The 14,822-nt window shown below is 36.5% G+C and overlaps 1 protein-coding gene across 1 annotated transcript; it reads left to right on the top strand.

The window, feature by feature from the left end:
• The first annotated feature begins 32 nt into the window (after nucleotides 1-32).
• prkag1 (protein kinase, AMP-activated, gamma 1 non-catalytic subunit) lies at nucleotides 33-13,691 on the top strand. Its single transcript, XM_079629494.1, has 13 exons — nucleotides 33-260; nucleotides 6,335-6,386; nucleotides 6,651-6,751; nucleotides 7,442-7,523; nucleotides 7,828-7,886; nucleotides 7,985-8,030; nucleotides 8,116-8,170; nucleotides 8,254-8,380; nucleotides 8,597-8,762; nucleotides 8,873-8,910; nucleotides 9,717-9,863; nucleotides 10,988-11,087; nucleotides 12,612-13,691. The coding sequence occupies exons 1-13, from the start codon at nucleotides 252-254 to the stop codon at nucleotides 12,620-12,622; spliced, it is 993 nt and encodes a 330-aa protein (XP_079485620.1). The 5' UTR covers nucleotides 33-251; the 3' UTR covers nucleotides 12,623-13,691.
• The last annotated feature ends 1,131 nt before the right edge of the window (nucleotides 13,692-14,822 follow it).

Genomic DNA, 14,822 nt, shown 5'->3' on the forward strand with positions numbered 1-14,822 from the left:
AGTTTATTAGCATGATTAATAAATTATGATGTACGATTATGTACGATCGTGATGAAGGAGAAGCGCGCACACGTGTGTGTCGTCATATCCGGTCGCGGCCTCAGGAGTGGTCTTCCTCATCCTGGAAGAAGTGTTGGAGAGCAGCGGCACCAGAAACATTCAACATCAGTTCAGCTTCAGAATTAAACTACATTTTCGCATTCAGAGATCGAAGTGAACATCAATAAGTGTCTTTACGCTGTGAATGGATCATGGAGTGTGTAAGTAGTGTGAGATTTAACAGTTAAGGAGAAAGAGTTGATCTGACAGATTCAATCTCCTTGAATGACGGCGAGAGACAGTTAAAATAACCGGGTTTTGTTCAATTGTGTTACAATATTCATAAATGGCTAGTGTCGATTAAAGTATTGAGGTTGCGCCTTAAGTGTTATTACTGTAGTGCTGTGTAGTAGACTCTTAACGTTACTTATTCATATGAAGCCAGTTATATTTCTACTGCTGTTAAGTTTAGTTATGTGCTGCCAGTTTACTACAATTACACGTTTACACTAGTACTATGTTTACTGCTGTTACACTAGTACTATGTTTACTGCTGTTACACTAGTACTATGTTTACTGCTGTTACACTAGTATTATGTTTACTGTTGTTACACTATTGTTACACTAGTACTATGTTTGCTGCTGTTACACTAGTTCTATGTTTGCTGCTGTTACACTAGTACTATGTTTACTGCTGTTACACTAGTACTATGTTTACTGCTGTTACACTAGTTCTATGTTTACTGTTGTTACACTATTGTTACACTAGTACTATGTTTGCTGCTGTTACACTAGTACTATGTTTACTGCTGTTACACTAGTACTATGTTTACTGCTGTTACACTAGTACTATGTTTACTGTTGTTACACTAGGACTATGTTTACTGCTGTTACACTAGTACTATGTTTACTGTTGTTACACTAGTACTATGTTTGCTGCTGTTACACTAGTACTATGTTTACTGCTGTTACACTAGTACTATGTTTACTGTTGTTACACTAGTACTATGTTTACTGCTGTTACACTAGGACTATGTTTACTGCTGTTACACTAGTACTATGTTTACTGTTGTTACACTAGTATTATGTTTACTGTTGTTACACTAGTACTATGTTTACTGCTGTTACACTAGTACTATGTTTACTGTTGTTACACTAGTACTATGTTTACTGTTGTTACACTAGTACTATGTTTACTGCTGTTACACTAGGACTATGTTTACTGCTGTTACACTAGTACTATGTTTACTGTTGTTACACTAGTACTATGTTTACTGTTGTTACACTAGTACTATGTTTACTGTTGTTACACTAGTACTATGTTTACTGCTGTTACACTATTGTTACACTAGTACTATGTTTGCTGCTGTTACACTAGTACTATGTTTACTGCTGTTACACTAGTACTATGTTTACTGCTGTTACACTAGTACTATGTTTACTGTTGTTACACTAGTACTATGTTTACTGTTGTTACACTAGTACTATGTTTACTGTTGTTACACTAGTACTATGTTTACTGCTGTTACACTATTGTTACACTAGTACTATGTTTGCTGCTGTTACACTAGTACTATGTTTACTGCTGTTACACTAGTACTATGTTTACTGCTGTTACACTAGTACTATGTTTACTGTTGTTACACTAGTACTATGTTTACTGCTGTTACACTATTGTTACACTAGTACTATGTTTGCTGCTGTTACACTAGTACTATGTTTACTGCTGTTACACTAGTACTATGTTTACTGCTGTTACACTAGTACTATGTTTACTGTTGTTACACTAGTACTATGTTTACTGTTGTTACACTAGTATTATGTTTACTGTTGTTACACTATTGTTACACTAGTACTATGTTTGCTGCTGTTACACTAGTACTATGTTTACTGCTGTTACACTAGTACTATGTTTACTGCTGTTACACTAGTACTATGTTTACTGTTGTTACACTAGTACTATGTTTACTGCTGTTACACTAGGACTATGTTTACTGCTGTTACACTAGTACTATGTTTACTGCTGTTACACTAGTACTATGTTTACTGCTGTTACACTAGTATTATGTTTACTGCTGTTACACTAGGACTATGTTTACTGCTGTTACACTAGTATTATGTTTACTGCTGTTACACTAGTACTATGTTTACTGTTGTTACACTAGTATTATGTTTACTGCTGTTACACTAGTACTATGTTTACTGCTGTTACACTAGTACTATGTTTACTGCTGTTACACTAGTACTATGTTTACTGCTGTTACACTAGTACTATGTTTACTGCTGTTACACTAGTACTATGTTTACTGCTGTTACACTAGGACTATGTTTACTGCTGTTACACTAGTACTATGTTTACTGCTGTTACACTAGTACTATGTTTACTGCTGTTACACTAGTACTATGTTTACTGCTGTTACACTAGTACTATGTTTACTGCTGTTACACTAGGACTATGTTTACTGCTGTTACACTAGTACTATGTTTACTGCTGTTACACTAGTACTATGTTTACTGCTGTTACACTAGTACTATGTTTACTGCTGTTACACTAGTACTATGTTTACTGCTGTTACACTAGGACTATGTTTACTGCTGTTACACTAGTACTATGTTTACTGCTGTTACACTAGTACTATGTTTACTGCTGTTACACTAGTACTATGTTTACTGTTGTTACACTAGTACTATGTTTACTGTTGTTACACTAGGACTATGTTTACTGCTGTTACACTAGTACTATGTTTACTGCTGTTACACTAGTACTATGTTTACTGCTGTTACACTAGTACTGTGTTTACTGCTGTTACACTAGTACTGTGTTTACTGCTGTTACACTAGTACTATGTTTACTGCTGTTACACTAGTACTATGTTTACTGCTGTTACACTAGTACTGTGTTTACTGCTGTTACACTAGTACTGTGTTTACTGCTGTTACACTAGTACTATGTTTACTGCTGTTACACTAGTACTATGTTTACTGTTGTTACACTAGTACTATGTTTACTGCTGTTACACTAGTACTATGTTTACTGTTGTTACACTAGTACTATGTTTACTGCTGTTACACTAGTACTATGTTTACTGTTGTTACACTAGTACTATGTTTACTGCTGTTACACTAGTACTATGTTTACTGTTGTTACACTAGTACTATGTTTACTGCTGTTACACTAGTACTATGTTTACTGTTGTTACACTAGTACTATGTTTACTGCTGTTACACTAGGACTATGTTTACTGCTGTTACACTAGTACTATGTTTACTGCTGTTACACTAGTACTATGTTTACTGCTGTTACACTAGTACTATGTTTACTGCTGTTACACTAGTACTGTGTTTACTGCTGTTACACTAGTACTGTGTTTACTGCTGTTACACTAGTACTATGTTTACTGCTGTTACACTAGTACTATGTTTACTGTTGTTACACTAGTACTATGTTTACTGCTGTTACACTAGTACTATGTTTACTGCTGTTACACTAGTACTATGTTTACTGCTGTTACACTAGTACTATGTTTACTGCTGTTACACTAGTACTGTGTTTACTGCTGTTACACTAGTACTGTGTTTACTGCTGTTACACTAGTACTGTGTTTACTGCTGTTACACTAGTACTATGTTTACTGCTGTTACACTAGTACTATGTTTACTGTTGTTACACTAGTACTATGTTTACTGCTGTTACACTAGTACTATGTTTACTGCTGTGGTAACACTTTACAATAAGGTTCATTTATTAAACATTATTTAATGTATTAACTAACATGAACAATACATTTGTTACAGTATTTATGAATCTTTGTTAATGTTAGTTAATATGAATAAAGCTGTTCATTGTTTGTTCATGTTAGTTCACAGTGCATTAACTCATGTTAACAAGATTTTAATAAAGTATTAGTAAATGTCGAAATTAACATTAAAGGTAGGGTTGGTAATCCTGTTCAGAAACATTTTTTTTTATACTGGGTGAAATGGTCCTTCCATTCTGATAGTAGTCAATACATTATGTGTTCAGAAAAAGGAATGAAACAAATCTGACCTCTGTAGCAGCTGTAGGACAGTAAAAACTCCGACCAATCACTGCCATTCGGTGCGAATGTAAAGAACCAATCAGATGCCTTCATGTCTCGTGCCCGAGCACCACTGCGTGCACAGCAGTGATGCGCGGGTCAATGTATAAACAACCCGCACCCGACCGACGTTTTCAACTAACCCGCCCGCTTAGACGGAGGAACTAGGGGTGAGCATTTTTCAGAATGCTGTATGATATAGCCTAGTGTTTTGTAATAAAGGCTTGATTTATTCATTTATTTCGTTTCATTTTCTTAACAATTAAGATGCTGCATGTGTTTATCCAGCCTAATCGCCGTGTGCGTCTCTCCCTGGACTTTCCCAACAAAAATCCCGCCCCCTCTCAGCAAATAGGCTACATAAAACTGACATTACTGAGCTATATGCGTTTAAAAGTAGCCTATTAAAATGGCACAATGGCATTGCTCAGTTCAACGCGTTGGGAAATCGGGCATTTTGTCCCGCGTCAGCTTTTATTCAAAAGTTAATAACGCGCTCAACATTCAAAAGGTAAATAAGGATTTCCCACTTTCATCTGCAGACTGAGCTCGTGCGTCATCCTCGCGCATTCAGACAATACAGTGTAGACCTATGTATTTCATAGAACATTGTGTCTAGTACTATATAAATTACAAAGGTAAAAGACCCGACCGACCGCGACCCGAATATCATTAAAAATATTTTTGGATGACTCGTAACCGCGGGCGCAGGCACCCGCTCATTTTGGATCAACCCGCGCATCACTGGTAGGTACATGCAGCTGACTCCAAATGTGGATGCGCGTTCATGTTTGTGGAGGGGCGTAGCTTTGGACGGAGCACTGACAGGAGGGGGCGGAGCTTAGAAGAGGTGCCACTTTCAAATCTGGCTAGCTCTCCAACATTACCTACTCTAGCTTTAACAAAGATGAATAAATGCTGTATAAGTGCAGTTCATTATTAGTTAATGTTAACTAATGTAGTTAACTAATGTTAACTAATGAACCTTATTGTAAAGTGTTACCACTGCTGTTACACTAGGACTATGTTTACTGCTGTTACACTAGTACTATGTTTACTGCTGTTACACTAGTACTATGTTTACTGCTGTTACACTAGTACTATGTTTACTGTTGTTACACTAGTACTATGTTTACTGCTGTTACACTATTGTTACACTAGTACTATGTTTACTGCTGTTACACTAGTACTATGTTTACTGTTGTTACACTAGTACTATGTTTACTGCTGTTACACTAGTACTATGTTTACTGCTGTTACACTAGTACTATGTTTACTGCTGTTACACTAGTATTATGTTTACTGCTGTTACACTAGTACTATGTTTACTGTTGTTACACTAGTACTATGTTTACTGCTGTTACACTAGTACTATGTTTACTGCTGTTACACTAGTACTATGTTTACTGTTGTTACACTAGTACTATGTTTACTGCTGTTACACTAGTACTATGTTTACTGCTGTTACACTAGTACTATGTTTACTGTTGTTACACTAGTACTATGTTTACTGCTGTTACACTAGTACTATGTTTACTGCTGTTACACTAGTACTATGTTTACTGTTGTTACACTAGTACTATGTTTACTGTTGTTACACTAGTACTATGTTTACTGTTGTTACACTAGTACTATGTTTACTGCTGTTACACTAGTACTATGTTTACAAGTTTACTGTAATGTTACACTAGTAGTACCGTTATCAAGTTTACTGTTACTCTCCAGTACTTTGTTAGTTTACTGCCATAACAATAGTCACTGAGACTCTAGTACCATGTTAGTTTTCTGTAACTTTACACTAGTGCTGCTTTAGTTTGCTCTTGCTGGTGTTAGTACAGTATTTAACACAATATCTTAACAAAATTTTCGAGCCAGTAATTTGTCAAGTTTCCAGTGATATCTGACAGCTTTCTCTGTTATTGGTTAGTCAAGTTAATAACAGGCAAAGCAGTAAACTAGATCATGGAGGAACAGAGCTTTAAAAACAACAGTTTATTAATGTGTAAGAACCTGTAATGCGAGCAGAACTGTTCTCCCATTAACTTATCTGGCTAATATGTATTTTACTGACACATTTTAGCCTTTTGCTTAGTTTAGTATAACAACTCTAATTCAGATCATTGTTAATCAGCGAGAACTTTCATCAGAAGAATGATCACATTTATAAGGGAAAAGCAAAAGTTTTGAATGTTTACAGTATGACATCTGTTTTTCAGGTTCCTGCTGTTCTAGATGAGTTGGATGGTAAAAAGGAGGCGCACATAGAGGGTAAGAGTGTGAACAAATAAAAATGAGACTGTAGTCGTGCGATCACATGCGCGAGAGCCGAGCAGGGGTTTGACTTCACTGTTTGCAGTGAAATCTGAGACTGAAGTGACAACAGAAACATGATCCAGTGACACTTTGTTCTCTGACACCTATTCTCTCATATTTTCATTGGTTGTGTTTTAATGCTTGTTCATATTTTGATGTTTTAGACAGCAATAAAATTGTGAATTATCCCTTTTTATTTTCCCCTCTCCTTCAAACCAGATCCTGAGTATAATGTGTACACCCGCTTCATGAAGTCCCACCGCTGCTATGACCTGGTGCCCACCAGCTCAAAGTTAGTGGTGTTTGACACTTCTCTCCAGGTGGGAACTCAGAAGTTTGCTTAAAATTTGCTTACAACCAATTTACTTTCATATGCGACACATTTCTGTGAAGAAAAATGTTGGGCAGCACTAGATTTTACCCATCATTAATTAAGAAGATCATGTAAAGTAGCCATTCCATACCACTATACAGCCAGATTAAATGTGCATTTATTGAACTATGCCTGAATAGCCTTGTGGCTGTTTATGATATTATCCCCGGGTTTCACAGACAAGGCTTAAGCTAGTCCCAGACTAAAATGCATGTTTGAGGTGTTACAACTGAAAGCCACTTGCACTGGCATATCTTCAAATATATCAGTGTCATTGTATTGTCTCAAGATGCACACCAGAAATGTTTTTTCTAAGGCATGTTATAAAAGCGACTTAAATGTCCAAATTAAACTAAAGCCTAATCCTGGCTAATTCTAAGCCCTGTCTGTGAAACCAGGCCTATTTATAAGTGTTATCAGCAGGAAAGCTGTGTTATTTAAGAGGAAGAACCTTTTGATAAAAGACCAAGTAAACCACTGAATTATGAATAGGCACATGCATTAAGTAACGGGGTCAGTATTGATTTCGTGTTGACTTAAGGGGTTTGGATATGTTTGCTCTGTAATTCGTGTCAACATTCATGACATTTTAAACTGTCCGAGTGCATGCTGGTTAATTTGCTTGTATGGTTACCAGGTGAAGAAGGCGTTCTTTGCTCTGGTGTCTAATGGAGTGAGAGCAGCGCCTCTCTGGGACAGCAAGAAGCAATGCTTTGTTGGTATGCAAGCTTTTTTGGAAGTTTCAAAATTGTCTTAAACTTATTGTGATTGATTGATGACATTTAAGGGCTTTCATTATATTTAACTTGCATAATGCAACACTTTAAAGGGAAGAAAGAAAATCACTGCTGGCTTTCAATAAAACTTGTTTGCTTATATAGAAGAAAGCTATTTTTTTTTATTATGATAAAAAATGACTTGCAATTGAATAATAAATTCACAGTTGTTAATTGTAACAAAAGTTTAAAAGTAGTTCTGATTCAACTAATGCATGTCTTCTTTCATACTTTTTTGCTATTGTAGGTATGCTGACCATCACAGATTTCATCAATATACTTCATCGCTATTACAAGTCTCCTCTGGTAAAATCCTCTCCTGCTCATGTTAAGACTGTTATTCTCCTTTTGAAGTTTATTCTCGAGTCATTTTCAAAGATTTCATGCATTTTTCTCTGTTTTAGGTCCAGATTTATGAGCTAGAAGAGCACAAAATAGAGACATGGAGAGGTGGGAATAACGTTGACGTGTTCATGATGTGAATGCCCTGCCGTGGTGTGAGTCTATGACTGATCTGTTGTTGTTTTTCTTATAGAGGTCTACTTGCAAGATTCCTTCAAGCCTCTCGTGAGCATATCGCCCAATGCCAGGTAAGAGTTGTAATTGGTGCAGGCAGATTGAATGGTTTTGATGGAGAGATGTGACATGTCTGATGTTGTCTTCTCTGTCTCAGCCTTTATGATGCAGTTTCATCTCTACTGAAGCATAAGATCCACAGATTACCCGTGATTGATCCTCTAACGGGAAACACGCTCTACATCCTGACACACAAGAGGATCCTCAAATTCCTGAAACTCTTTGTAAGTCCTGCCGAATAATCGCTCGCCTGTGACGCATGAAATTAAGCCCAGGCATTCATTTATGTGCTAACCCTGTTGCTGTAATTCTGGCACAACTGGAATGGAGCAACTAATGCTAAATTTCCTGTTTACTCATCTAGTACAACTTTGAATTTAGTGCGTTCTTTTCGAAAAAACAGAGTTCCTGTTTTTGATAATGCAAATGCTCTCTCCCAGATATCTGAAATCCCCAAACCTGCGTTTCTGTCTCAAACGCTGGAGGAGTTGAACATCGGGACGTTTCACAACATCGCAGTGGTTCACGCGGATACGCCGCTCTACTCCGCGCTGGGCATCTTCGTGGATCAGAGAGTCTCCGCTCTCCCTGTGGTGGATGAAAATGGTTATAAATATATTCAAAATATACTATATTTTTTTCAAATTGCAAATTTGTGTTTTTTTTTCTTCCCCTCTAACTTGATCATTGTTTCTCCCTCTCGTTTATCCCGACAGGACATGTGATTGACATCTATTCCAAGTTTGATGTTATAGTAAGTTTTGTGTTTATTTCTGTTGTTTGAAACTAGAACCGTGGACATTGTGCATGTAAACGCACTCATTCTTAACCCGACAATGCAAGTGATCATGTAAACGCTTTAACCCGCTTTCTGTCGGCTTATTGAAGTGCGCATGAAACGGGATTTAAGCACATCCAGACAAGAACGGGCGTTTTGCATTAATGGAGGAGACTTGCATTACTGTTGCAAACTCAGACTCTTGCCACCAAAAAATGATAAATGTGATGTCATCTGGTGCAGTAGAAGAAGCAGCGGCTCTAAATGTAACTGCATCACAGGATAACATGAGCCGTATGTTTCCCGCTGACATGTTGCAATACTCCTCTTCGGTTTTTAAAGCTTTATTTAACATCACAACCGACAACCGTCACTTCCAGGAAATAACCTGATTTATTCATGATTATTGGTTTGCATGTAAAGCCAGACAACGGTTTATTTCAATAAGCTGATGTTTGTGAGTTATCTGTGTTGGTGTGCATGTAAACGTGCTCTGGTGGAGTTAAGTTGTTGAATGTGAATGTGATGTGTCTGGTTCGACTGGATTCACGACTGCTAGTGTGTGTTTAAAGCCTCTGCATTCACTCAAGCTGATCAATATCAGAACCAGTCACTACGGTACATGATCTCGTACTCATGATGATGCTGTGTTTTTAACATTATGTTTTTAAACAACCACACAATGACAATAATTTCCAACTGAATGACGCATGTGTGTTTATACACTGTTGTATGTTTCTGTGTGTGTGTTTGTCTCAATCTGTTTTCACATCATCACACAGAATCTGGCAGCTGAGAAGACGTACAATAACCTGGACATCACCGTGACTAAAGCCCTCCAGCATCGCTCGCAGTATTTCGAGGGTGTGCTGACCTGTCGAGCCAGCGAGACCCTCGAGGCCATTATTAACCGCCTGGTGGAGGCTGAGGTGAGGAACACACACGGGACATGAGGCAAATTAACCTCAGCCTGTTCATCAGGATTGCATGTAAACCGGTCAAAGTTTGGGATCAGTATGATTATTTTTGTTTTTGAAAGACTCTTAGTCTCTTATGCTCTAAAACAGCATCACTATTGCAATTTAAAATTACTATTATTTTAATGTATGTCCAAGTGTCATTTATTCCTGTGATCAAAGCTGAATTTCCAGCATCATTACTCCAGTCTTCAGTGTCACATGATCCTCCAGAAATCACTCTAGAAACTCAAGAAACATTTCTGATTATTATCAACGTTGAAAAGCTTTTTTGTAGAGCTTTAAAAAGTTGAACTTTTATTTATTAATTTACTCATCACATTTATTTGAAATCAATATTTTTTTTTAACATTATAAATGCATCCTTGCTAAATTAAAGTATTATGTTTTTTTTTTGTTTTTTTTATCTTACTGACCTACAACTTTTTCTACACACACACACACACACACACACACACACACACACACACACACACACACACACACACACACACACACACACACACACACACACAGACACACACACAGACACACACACAGACACACACACACACACACACACACACACAGAAATTAACAGAAGCTTTGGGTAAACATTCCACCAAAATTTAATAAAAATTCAAGATGTCCCTGCACAGTTAAAACATTATCGCTGTTGCTGTAAATCTGAAAATGAAAAGTGTTGAGCATTATAACAAATCACACATTTTTGTTGAGCCAATCAGAAGTGTTTAGATAATAAACAATAAAGTTAAGATGTTATCTAAGTTAGAGATAACTCTCACTAGACTAAAGTCGTGGACTGACACGTTTATCCAGAATATGACATGCTGTTCCTCAAACACATGACTGTGTTTATTTGCTTTCTAATAATCAGTGTTAATAATTATAATTACAATATCAGGAGCAATCATCGTCAATGACTTTTTTCATTAAAATGCAGATAACACAGATACATTTAATAGGATAATTATAAAAATTGCTTTTACGAAGGTAAAAATCCCCTGGAAATCAATTCCATGTTAATGTAATCCGGATGTATGCACACACGCTTTAACTGCAGGATCTGTCTTCAGGTCCACAGGCTAGTGATCGTGGACGAGCAGGAAGTGGTGAAGGGCATCGTCTCTCTGTCGGATATCCTGCAGGCTTTGGTGCTCACCAGTGGAGACGACGGTACGACTCCGTTCTGATGGACACACAACAATCTTCATGCTAATTAAATTCAGTTTGTCACATTTATTTATAGAGCACTTCATAGAATACACTATTGATGGGAGAAGTGAAGCTTTCTGAAACTTTGGATCAATTAAAACAGTTGTAAAGTGCAGTGTAAAGTAGGGTTGCCACCCGTCCCTTAAAATACGGAATCATCCCATATTTACAAGTAAGATGATGCGTCCCGTATCAAATCAATAAGGGACGCGATTTGTCCCGTATTTTACATTAGGCCCACATATAGTTGAATAAAAACATAAGGATTTTGCAGTATGGATAATACTAATAGCAAATATAAAGAAATCAATTTCGTAGTAGAGAAGCTCACTGCGTGATTGCATTTTAGCGTCTTTGTTTCTATAGCGATTGAGTCTCGTGAACATGCGCTGTAAACCTGCACGCTTTTAACCCCTCGGGCGCTGTTCGGGTCTCTGACCCCAAATGACGTTTGCTGAAATAAATAAAAAATGATCTTTGTCCAAATGGCGTGAGACTTTGCACGGTTGACAACACTTTCTAGATCTACAAAAAAATGTAAATAAATTTGAATATTATCTGTTTTTTATGTTAGTGTGGGGGGAAAAAGTCACACTTGTGTTGTTTCAACAAAATGTAATTTTGAAACAACATAATAGTTTTTTTTTAGGATTTATAGTTTTAGGAGGATTTATTATATATTTTTTAATCTAGGCTATATAAATAAATAAATAAATATTTTTTATACAAAAACAGTAAAAAAAAAAAAAAAGTAAAATTCACTTTATAAAAGACCCACATTTCTAACGTTCATGGATATAGATAATTTGACATGGTTTAGTGTAAGATCTTTTTGAAAATGCCGTTTTAAAAGTAAAGAAATGATCACTTTAGTAGATGGCTGCAGAGCTACACCATTTGCTATTTGACTAAAATACATATTTTCACTAGTTTTTAGTTGGATTCATATCTACATATTATGAAATCACAATTATAACACTAAAAATGACTTTGTCAAAGTTGAGCATTTTTTGTACTGACAAAAAAGGGTGAATGGGTGTCCCTTATTTTGCCACACTGAAGCTGGCAACCCTAGTGTAAAGTGCGATTCACGGTAAATGCTATTATGTGTGTTTGAGTCGCTTATAATTTGCATTTGGGAACACAACATGCGTCAAACATCTTCCCAGATTTCCAGAATGGATTTACCAGTATTTTTGGTTTAAACACATTCACATGTGATCTCTTACCGGTGACACAAGACTGTGTGAATGGGGCTTGTGTTAATATGAAACTAATTAAATGTCAGCCGTTCAGAAGACCATAGTGTCATTATTCAGATCAGTTTAGTGCCACTCATTCAATATTACTGAGTATTAATTGTGTCAAGTTCCAGAAAGACCGAAATGTCCCTTGAAGTTGATGGTGTGACTTCCAGATGTACTTTCTGTGGTGTGTATGATTCTGCTCTCCTGACCGCCTGCACTGTTCCTCTGTTCCCCGCAGGCAGTGCTTGATGACAGAGAGCAAGAGTTTCCTTCTCTCGCAATAACCATCTCAAAAACAGGAGTTGATGAAGCACCACAGATTTATTAACAGAGATCCGGCTGCTCCCGTCGAGAAAGAGAGACATGCTCAGAAATCAGAAATGCAATCGCGTTTCTAAGAAGAAACTCGTTTAATAATTGAGCCCTAAACCGTCTGTGCCACTTCAGGGAGTGGGGAAGGAAATATCATTTTAGCTTCAAATTATTTTAGTTATGCACACTTTTTGCTGAAGAGACATCCGTCTTTCACATTATTGTCCTCACAGGGATGGAAGTGCAGATGAGATCGTCTGGACTGCAGACATGACCACAGGCCAAAGCTTGATCCGGGGAATAGTCTTTCACGCTTTGCGCTGGGTTTTAAGTGTCAGAGGAGAAGAAAACAAGTGTGTGAATTCATACTGAGAGACTGAAACATTCCGTTATTGGGTTTGCAGGGTAATATAGTGTGTTTTTAACTCGTCGTGGGCATTTGATATTGAGGACTACACTGAGTATTCGGGGAAGTGTCATCGCTTTAGTCTGAACAATGTGAACATTGAGCAAAGGATTGGAAAGCTTTGATAAAATGTTTTGATATTAATCACTGAATATTTATATCAATGGAGAAACAATTACTCAATATTATCATCATCATGTATATTATCATAGATAAATTTAGTTTTTTCCCCGTTGACTCTTGTTTTTATGCCCGATGCAGACGTGCGTTTCATTTCTATTTGATATTGCTACTGATTTTACTCTGCTTTAATTGTTTTAAGGTCCATTCATTTAAAAAAAAAAATTATCAGCATTCCCCCCAAAAAATTTCATAACCCAAAATGAGAACATCAGACTGCATCTCGACGACTCACACTTTTGTTGTCATTATTGTAGCTCAGAAAATCATTTGATTGTAATAGATTTCTGCTGGTATTTCTCTCTGTAATCATTTTTATGCCACACATAAGATATGTAAATACAGCTGAACTCTTTTCTAATTCTCTCATGTCAAAGATGTTTTATTGAACGCACAAGAAAAATAAAAACGTATTCATTTAATAAGTTGTTGCAGTTCTTTTGTTAGAAGGTAAACTAAGAGAGATATCGCTGGTATCTGCTAATATTCTGTGGCATCTATAAGAATGTGTATTTTTTATTTTTATTTTTTTGTAGTTAGAGAATCATACAACCATGCCTAAAAATGTCATGTGTCCATAAAATTAGTAATAGCAAGTTTGTCTCTTGCAGCAAACTCAAACTCCTCAGTCATTTACTGTAAACACATATTTTATGCATCTGTAGTGCTTAATAAATCTTTAAGATTTTAATGAATAGTTTTTAAGGCATGCATCACTCAAATGTAATATTTATATTTTGAAAGTAGAATTTTGTGATCACATGGAAATGTTTAAAAAATCAGGTTCCAGTATAGATTTAAGGCTGTGATTTAGCTGTGACATCTCGAAAAAACTTGTAGTCAATCATTTTATCCCTTAAAACTCATCTTTGATCACCATAATAACATATTTAAGTGTTTTTTTTTTCTTGAAAAAAATTACTTCGTCTTAAAATAGCTTGAATGTAACTCGACACCCTTGCCTCATTTAGTATACGCAGTTCTATGATATGCAAATGAGCCCTGCCTCCACTCACTCACTCACTCAGAGATCCACTTGTTGACGTTGATCTGATTGGTTACAAGGTAGTTTGTGACGTCAGAAACACCAGCGATTTCAAACCGTGTTTCTGAGACTGTCTTTGGTCTCATGCAGTTTTAAGCAGAAAATACTCAGCAATGCTGTCCACTTATGAACTTACACATGGTTTGACTTATAGCATATTAAAAACACCACATAGACAACATTAAAAGCTTGATTTTCACCACAGGGGAACTAAGTATTAAACAAAATAACTATTTTAGGCATCCCTGCTAAAAGCGCAGGAAAGCTCACTACATTTATATTTGTAAACCCATTGTTATGGAGCTGAACAAGTTTTGCATCAACATTATCTTCATATTCCCTTTATACCAGCTCAACCAGTTTTTAATAAACATCTAAGCTACTGTCTTGTATGACTACAAAATGACATGATTACAACCGCTGGAATCTTGAAGAACACCATATTTACAGGTTTTTTTCATATTTACAAACTGGAAAAATTAGAATATTGTGCAAAAGTTCATTTA

This window comes from Phoxinus phoxinus (assembly GCF_949152265.1).
Source record: "Phoxinus phoxinus genome assembly, chromosome: 11".
Lineage (NCBI taxonomy): Eukaryota > Metazoa > Chordata > Actinopteri > Cypriniformes > Leuciscidae > Phoxinus > Phoxinus phoxinus.